Source organism: Mercurialis annua, linkage group LG3 (genome assembly GCF_937616625.2).
Source record: "Mercurialis annua linkage group LG3, ddMerAnnu1.2, whole genome shotgun sequence".
In the NCBI taxonomy this organism is placed as follows: Eukaryota; Viridiplantae; Streptophyta; class Magnoliopsida; order Malpighiales; family Euphorbiaceae; genus Mercurialis; species Mercurialis annua.
The window spans coordinates 1,310,387-1,318,587 of record NC_065572.1 but is presented as its reverse complement, the minus strand read 5'-3'; the positions used below and the strand labels follow the sequence as shown (position 1 = coordinate 1,318,587).

At 34.8% G+C, this 8,201-nt stretch overlaps 2 protein-coding genes across 2 annotated transcripts; one reads left to right on the top strand and one right to left on the bottom strand.

Annotated features, from left to right (window-relative positions):
- The first annotated feature begins 1,399 nt into the window (after positions 1-1,399).
- Positions 1,400-3,209, top strand: LOC126673774 (psbP domain-containing protein 1, chloroplastic). Its single transcript, XM_050368035.2, has 2 exons — positions 1,400-2,054; positions 2,859-3,209. The coding sequence occupies exons 1-2, from the start codon at positions 1,443-1,445 to the stop codon at positions 3,072-3,074; spliced, it is 828 nt and encodes a 275-aa protein (XP_050223992.1). The 5' UTR covers positions 1,400-1,442; the 3' UTR covers positions 3,075-3,209.
- Positions 3,210-3,671: 462 nt separating this feature from the next.
- On the bottom strand, positions 3,672-6,476 carry LOC126673772 (AP-3 complex subunit mu). The gene is made up of 8 exons (XM_050368033.2): positions 6,284-6,476; positions 6,122-6,209; positions 5,927-6,037; positions 5,768-5,857; positions 5,166-5,413; positions 4,622-4,831; positions 4,239-4,446; positions 3,672-4,089 (listed from the first exon to the last, which is right to left on the bottom strand). The coding sequence occupies exons 1-8, from the start codon at positions 6,316-6,318 to the stop codon at positions 3,844-3,846; spliced, it is 1,236 nt and encodes a 411-aa protein (XP_050223990.1). The 5' UTR covers positions 6,319-6,476; the 3' UTR covers positions 3,672-3,843.
- Between the last annotated feature and the right edge of the window lie 1,725 nt (positions 6,477-8,201).

The following is an 8,201-nucleotide window of genomic DNA, read 5'->3' as shown; positions in this document are numbered from 1 at the left end:
CACGTGCCATGCACATGATTTATATTTATATTTTTACAATTAAATATAGATAAGTGGTGACGTGTTAGGGAAATGTTATCCACTACTTTTTTTTTATATTAACAGCCACCTTTTTGGACTATTAGCCAGTATAAGTCACCCACTTGGCAAAAAGTGATGAATTGGACTGCACTTTTAGGAGATATTTTGGCTCATAGAATAGGAATTGCAATTTGCAACAATTTACAAATTGAAAGCCAATTGCTCTTGAGATTATCCAAATCATTTTGAGAGAGATGACAAAAATTTGCATAGGCAACAAATGTTGGCCAACCATACCAAATTGGCAAAATTATCTGAAAGATCAAAATATACACACATAAAGCATCACATTTTCTCAATACAACAATTATCAAACAAAGAATTCGGATGAACATGATGATATATGAGAAAAAGGAATAGTAAGTTAACATAATAGTTACTTATAATTTATTTAAAAATGTATAAATCAATATAACAATATGAGATAAAATGGTTATCAAATGACAACCTCAACTTTGAGATATTTACCATCAATAATCAATAAAGTTCAAAGTTTATCATTCAATATAATTCTTAGATTGAAATTAAAGTCCAAAATATATGCTATACTATTTTATTATCTTTTTACGCTAACAATAACATAAAATATAGCCTATGTAATTGGAAAATTATTTTCCAAGCATGCAAATAGACTAGGGTTAAGCACAAAAATATCCCAAAAAATCATTTGATTTTCAAAAATGTGTTGTAAGTAAAAAATTAATTTTACCTTGAAAAATAAAAAAAATCACATTTTACATATTTATTTTTATTATAAAAATATATTTTTGATACATAATTAATATTTCGAAGATATATAATTGAGTATATTTTTAATATATCTCTGATATGGAACATAGAAAGCAAAAAACAATTAGATACTGAATGAAAACATTTTCGATCGGAGAAATTCTTTGGTAGACTTAGTCCACCACGTCATCCGTGAACCAAGCCAATCATATCATAACACCTCATTAAAATGAGGGTATTATTGTAATATCATTATTCAAAAGTGTATGCAAATAACAAATGAAATTACAAGAATACCCTCATTTTAATGAGGTGTTATGATATGATTGGCTTGATCCACGGATGACGTGGTGGACTAAGTCTACCTAAGAATTTCTCTTTCGAAAGAGTAATATTTTTAAATGTTTCTGCCATTTTCAATTTTTCCAATAGACTATACTCAATACCCATACACTCCTAAGCCCAATAACGGAAATGGACTTGGAACATGGACCAACCTGCCTAAGAATACAAAAATTTGAAGGTCCATGTACTAGCTATTTACAGAAGCCCATTAAGCCCAATCTATAAAATCTCAGCTCCTACAAAATCTCAATCTCCTTTCTCATCCATAATCTTTGATCCCCTCTCCAATGGCCACAATTCTCGACTCACTTCTGCCTCCGCTTCAACTCACATCACCAACTCGTCCCGCTCTCAACTCGAGTTGGCTCGGTTGCTCACTGCCCATCTCCACCGACTCCACTCGCTGCCCTTCCATTTCTTCCAAAACCCAACCGCTAATTCTATACAATCAAATCAAAGCCTTTGCAGTTCCAAGAAGAACCACAATGGCTTTAATCTTCTCAACCTGTATATTACCCGAACTCGGTATCCATAACTCAGCCATGGCCGAGTCCGAGTCGCCGCCGTCAATTGGGTTCAGAGAACACATTGATTTCTTCGATGGGTACTCGTTCAACTATCCAAAGAATTGGATTCAAGTTAAGGGGGCAGGAGCCGATATATTCTTTAGAGACCCTTATGTTCTTGATGAGAATTTGTCACTGGAATTGTCATCTCCGTCGTCTTCTAATTACAAAAGTGTTCGAGATTTGGGTCCGCCGGAAGAGGCGGGTAAGAAGGTGCTGAAGCAGTATTTAACTGAGTTCATGTCGACTAGACTCGGAGTGAGGCGTGAATCGGAGATATTGTCTACTTCTTCTAGAGAGGCCGATGATGGGAAGCTTTATTATCAAGTTGAGGTGAGGTGTTTTAAACCGTTTGTTTTTTGCAACTTGAATCAGTGTTTCTAAAACCGAACTGGTGACAGTTCAACCAGTTCGACTTTAGTTAGCAAACCAGTAATGGATCATAATCTAACTAATATTGAAAAGTATTTCTTGTATTTAGTAGGGATGGAAACAGACTACTCGCGAGTTACTCGAGAACAACTCAAAAAATTCAAGTGGAGCTCGAGCTACTTGAGTTTTGTCTCGAACCGAGCTCGAGTATCAATTAAAGAGGCTCATCAATAATTTATATTTTTGCTATATTAGCTTTTACACTTCTAAATTTAAGTGTATATTATTTTAATTGGTTGAATTTCATATTCTATAGTTATAACAATGAAATTAAATGGATTAAATTTGATTGATTTTAAAAATTATTTTTTCTTTATTAAACTCGTGTCATGCTCGAGTTCCAATAGCTCAAATGTCGTCCAAGCTTGAGCTCGAGAATTTAAGCCTATTCGAGCTCGAGTTTGAGAATCTAAGTCCATTCCAACTCGAGCTTGAACTTGTGCAACACACTCCAGCTTGAGAATTTAAACTTATTCAAGCTCGAGCTCGAACTTGTGTAACACGCTCGAACTTGAGCTTGACATTACTTGGGCTCGGCATGACCCATTTGCACCCCTATTCTTATGGAAAGAATCGAACCAGATTGATCTCCAGTTTGCATTTGAACCAATTGTACTGGCATCTTAGCCTCTTAAATACTGCTTGGAATATTTGATAAAAAAGTTGGAACTTAAAAAAATATTGTTGGTTTTTTTCTGTTATCAGGTGAACATAAAGTCATATGCAAACAACAATGAGATGGCTGTGATGCCTCAAGATAGAGTTGTTAGATTGGAATGGAATAGACGATATTTGTCGGTTCTTGGAGTCGAAAACAACAGACTCTATGAACTCAGACTCCAAACACCAGAGAATGTTTTTCTTGAAGAGGAAAGTGATCTTCGCAAAGTTATGGAGTCCTTCAGAGTTAACAAAGTGTAATTGATTCATTATTTCCACATTTTGTAAAGTAGGCTTATGCGTTTCTTGAGTATTTACTCTTTAGCTCTCTCAGTTTACAATTGTTTCCATATTTGATAGCCTTAATCAGAATATGTTTGTTGATTTGCTTTACAACTATGAATATCCGTTGCAGCACGGACATATATGGGAAAACAGGACACTTGTATATGGACATGGAAGAACGGGACAATTGTATATGGACATGGCAAAACGATGTTATTTTAAGGTTTTCTATGTTAAAAATGAATTTTTGCAGTTTCCAGCACGTTTCCAAAACGGAAAATGTTGACTAAACCAAGTGTTTCTGCTAATGAGGCAGCAGTTTCTGTCTCTCTGATAGTTTATTGTCACAAACTTGCAAGAATGGCCTTTACTAACTACTAAGAACTAGGGGTGTTCATTCGGTTCGATCCAAATAAAATTTTGCTTTTTTCCAAAATGAAAGAAATTAAGTTTATAAGGATGTAATTTTTTTAGAACCGGATTCCTTGACCGCTTATAGATACCAACACTAGAAATACTGCAGAAGGTAAGAACGCAACTAGTGATAAATGAACTGATAGGTGCATAGGTAGATAACATGAATATAATTCCAATTATGTTATGAGGAATGTACACAATTTTAGATTGTAAACTCAAAAATAACCGATCATGTTCACAGATTCAACTAGCATACATATTGTGATACAAGAAATCAACACATTCATTTCTAAGCAATTTGAAAATTCACATAGAGACAAAAATTGAACTACGACCTAACTTCAAACAGTCCAGCTCGTGTTAAAGCTCGAAAACCTTTATAAAGACGATTAGGTACAACCTTTAGATCTAATTTATCTATTTGCAGCCCTGAGAGAGCAACTCCTTGAATTCTAAAACTTACTTGAAATATGGGGAATACATGAAGGCGCTCTAATCCTGCTTCAAGCACTAAGGACCCAGACAATGCGGGAGTTTTATCTTTAGGTATTCGATCAATTGACCAAACACACATCTGCATATACAAAACAAAGCAAAAACAGTTATATTGTAACCGTATTGACTTTCTGTTGTTGTACATTGGTTGCGACAAAGGCACGAAATGTCACAAACATAATGAAATTTGAAAACTCATAGTTGTCGCAATAAGTTATTTTTCATTACCTTATTAGATAAGATATTCACTACTCCATGATTGGAAGTCAGATCAGCTGATAAAACGCAAGGAGGCAGTTGGAATTGCACATTGATTGAGTCGATCATCTTTCCGGGGTCATGTTTTATCCCGACCATCAGATTGATGCGGCATTTCCCAGCATCAGATGTTAGTTGTGGCTTTACATATATCGGAACACTTTTCAACTTTTTAACCCTGGATAAAGGTAAAATGCCATTTACGACAGTTACACATTACAGGCATGGAAACAAAGAGATTAGAACGGTGAAAGCAAGCGCAATCAGTCTTTCCATAGAAACAATTCTGGCAGACATTTTTACAACAGAATCCTTGATAGCAATATAAATAAACAACTGAAAAATCAACAAACCTGTAACTCATGAGCTTAAACAGTCCGTCAGGAGGTACAAATGACAGGATATGATGGGACTCCCAAGGTCGAAATCGGACACAGGGATGAAATCTCACATCATCAAGTATAGATGGGTTTGTAAATAAAAGAGTCAAATCTGGGACACCTGTGATATGTGAGTTCACTTGAACTTCACCATATACTTCACATTTCACCAAGACTCCATCCCTGTACAAGGCATTCCAAATTGAAATTTCCTTAGCCTTTCATATGGAAAAGCATAAGTATAAATTATATAAATTACAAAATATCAAGAAAAAATCCTCGTATAGAACTGCATTTGATGTTCCATTGGTGATCACCACTACAAAACTTTCAACAAAATAAACTAAGAACCTACTTTGTATTGGAACCTCTCCTCAGCTTCGAATCAGTAAGAAAATAAGCCCCACTACGTACTTCCCGAACTATTACAACATAAATAGAAAAATCCAAAAGAAAAAAAGAAAAAGAAGCAATCGAAGTACGCAAAATAAGCAACTTTGAGAAGTAAGATTCAGACCTGTTTACAATTGCATCCATTTCTTCAACAAGATCAACATAAACTTCATTGCTAGCATATTTTACATCTGTTGTTCTCCATGGAACACATGAAGCTGTCGAACTTGGAAGCGTGTCACTCACATTTGAGCTGTTACCCGTCACAACACTGAGCATTTTGCTAACAATATTTGGTGGAGCTATCATCTCTCTCAAAATGTTAGGTTCTGTGGTAAGAGGGAAGCCGTTGTCTATCATCTCATCCAAAAGCTGCAAATTCCAATGAAAAGTTGCTAATTACATTTGATCCAAGCATAGAACACAAAGCTGTTGCCAGGAGGAACCTAACTTAAATCAGCCTTCAACTTATCTTCAAATCAAATATAATAATACTTCTGCGTGATGCAATTGTTACACAGTCCCTATTACCACTATCCTATGAAGAATTACACTACTCTAGTGATATCCTATGCAGCACATACACAGATACGGGAAACAGAACACTTAGACACACACACAGCGAATCAGTGTTATTTCAAGGTTTCTTATGTTAAAAATGTAGTTTCGTGACAGAAACGCCAAAATGGAAAAATGTTGATTGAATAAAGTGTCCGTGCTAAATACCTCATAGACAATGACAAAATTATCCTTGATTAGATCTTCATTCAACCCTTCAAGGTAATCCGATAAAACAGTATGCACTCTGCAAAGGAACTGAAAACCAGGGATTTCGATTATGTTTAATTTATATAAAATAAAAGGCGCTTTTAGAAACAAACATACCTCAATGGCCATTAGAGGTGGCATTTCAACTTGGGTACAGGCTAAAAAAGTAATCCCATTACGAACTATTTGAAACAAGTAATGAGTTGGCGAAGCAATCACCGATTGTTGCTATCAAAATCAAACAAACAAATAAAATGTAAGCAGAGGTAAAATCTGATAAGCCCCAGAAGGCAAATTTGATTAGAAAATTACCTTAAAGGAGTGATCTTGATTCCAGAACCAATCACAGATTGATCTGTCGACTCGATGGCCAGTGAGCTGCTTCTCTAGTATGACCTCCCTGTCAGAATTTTACAAATATGTTAGATATCTGAATTTCACCGGATTTTCAATTGGATATGTGAATTATCTTACCCGCAATCTGAAACCAAAAATATGCACTGTAGCATCTTTGGTTTTGACTCTCTAGCTACCTCTGCGACTCTGATCTCCGGAGATGAACACCAAATCCAACTGTCTTTGTTACAGTCCAAAAACGAAGCCAACAAAAAGTACAGTGTTTTTTTTTAGCGATACATTGCGTTTCAATTTTTTGATTGCCACACGGCGTCGTTTTCTGTTAAAATTTTGTGCGAGTTGCAAATTTAGAGGGGTTTAATTTCCCTAAAACAATGCTGCCTTTGTTTAACTTATGTTAATTTAAGTTTTACTTTTTTTTATTCTTTGCTAAAAATAATTTAATAAATTCATACACCAACTACTATTTCTTAAAAAATCGATATACCAATTAAAACTCTGACAAAATTGATAATTTAAAAGCTGAAGTTTACCATGTGATTCACACATCAAAACATTGCGCTTTGAAGGTTTGATTTTCATGGATTGTATGTGACAAGAAAATACAATTAGTCTATATTTTACCAATTTTTATCAAACATGATTAAAAAAATAAATAATTGTATATTTCGTGAAATTATATATAAATAACCCAATATTTTTAGTAGATTTTTGGTCATTAAGTATATAAAATCGACTTTAATGCATTGTATTTTGTAGTTTCTATAGTTTTTTTTTTCAAGCTAATTGTTAATGATCTCTGTATCACAAATAAACAGTTTAAAGAATCAAAAAGAAGGGTAAAAAGGGAGAAATATTTGTGATATTTATTGGTTGGTTAATATATTTATTGTTATCACGTATCACACGACAAATGAATGGTTAATAATTCTACGTGGCGAATTAGGTTCACCTAAGAATTTCTCGTCGCCGCCAACACTTTTCGATCTCTCTCACTACTGTCTATATGTATATTCCACTCTTTGCACATCTACCCTAAGGGGACTCAGACAACTAGGGGTGTCAAAATGGGTCATGACATGATAGCGCGATTCGTCTAACCCGTAAGTTTGGCGAATCCGGGTTGAGGTTTAGCGGGTTCGTGTCGAAAACGTGTCAATCCGTTTATGACACGAAATAAATGGGTCGTGTCACAGGTTGACTCGCGAACCCATCTGATCCACCTGACCCGTTTATAAATTCTATTATTTATAATAATATAAAAATAAAATAGTTATAATTGTAAAAAATATATAATAAAATTATTAAATTAATTATATTAAAATTTTATAATTTGAAAATTAATTGATAAATTTGAGGTTAAAATTATATTTATATGATTTAAAAAATTCTTAAATGTTAAGTGGATAGTGTTAGCCATGTAATTGTGTTAATCGTGTTACTCATTTATCTTAACGTGTTAATCGTGTCTTGTCGTGTCACTCGTTTAAAATTCGTGTCGTGTTAGGGTTGAAGATTTTGACATGATTAGTTAAATGGGTCGTGTTCGTATTGACCCTAATCGTGTGAACAGAGTGGGTCCACGATACAAACACGACCCGCCAACCCATTTTGACACCCCTGCAGACTAAGACAACACTAAATGCCGACTGAAGAGTCGATTTGCAATAGTCTGTGATGCAAACTGCTGAAACTGCTTCTTAGCATCTACATAAAACACCACGTATTTTCAGTTCCCACGACGGCTTCATCATCATCGGAATCCCCATTTCTGAAAATATTTAACGTGCGGGGTCTAATTTCCTTATAAGAAAAGGGAACAACGTGTGCATGCTATAAAACAACATCATTTTTGCAAACCCTAGAGACAATCCTAAACCAATCATCATGTCTTCTCCACCACCAGCAAAGAGTCCGATATCGGCGTCACCGTCATCTAATGATAAGGTTCTTATTTTCTGCCACCACTTCGGTGTATCTAATGATAGTATCCTGGAGATGTATGGTTTGAATTTAAATTCTGGCGAAAGCTGTG

Coding starts and splice junctions, on each gene's coding strand:
- LOC126673774 (XM_050368035.2), top strand. CDS start 1,443: ATGGCCACAATTCTCGACTCACTTCTGCCTCCGCTTCAACTCACATCA. Junction 2,055..2,858: donor AGCTTTATTATCAAGTTGAG/GTGAGGTGTTTT, acceptor TTCTGTTATCAG/GTGAACATAAAGTCATATGC.
- LOC126673772 (XM_050368033.2), bottom strand. CDS start 6,318: ATGCTACAGTGCATATTTTTGGTTTCAGATTGCGG. Junction 6,210..6,283: donor TTTTTGGTTTCAGATTGCGG/GTAAGATAATTC, acceptor AAATTCTGACAG/GGAGGTCATACTAGAGAAGC. Junction 4,447..4,621: donor TTTAAGCTCATGAGTTACAG/GTTTGTTGATTT, acceptor ACCTTTATCCAG/GGTTAAAAAGTTGAAAAGTG.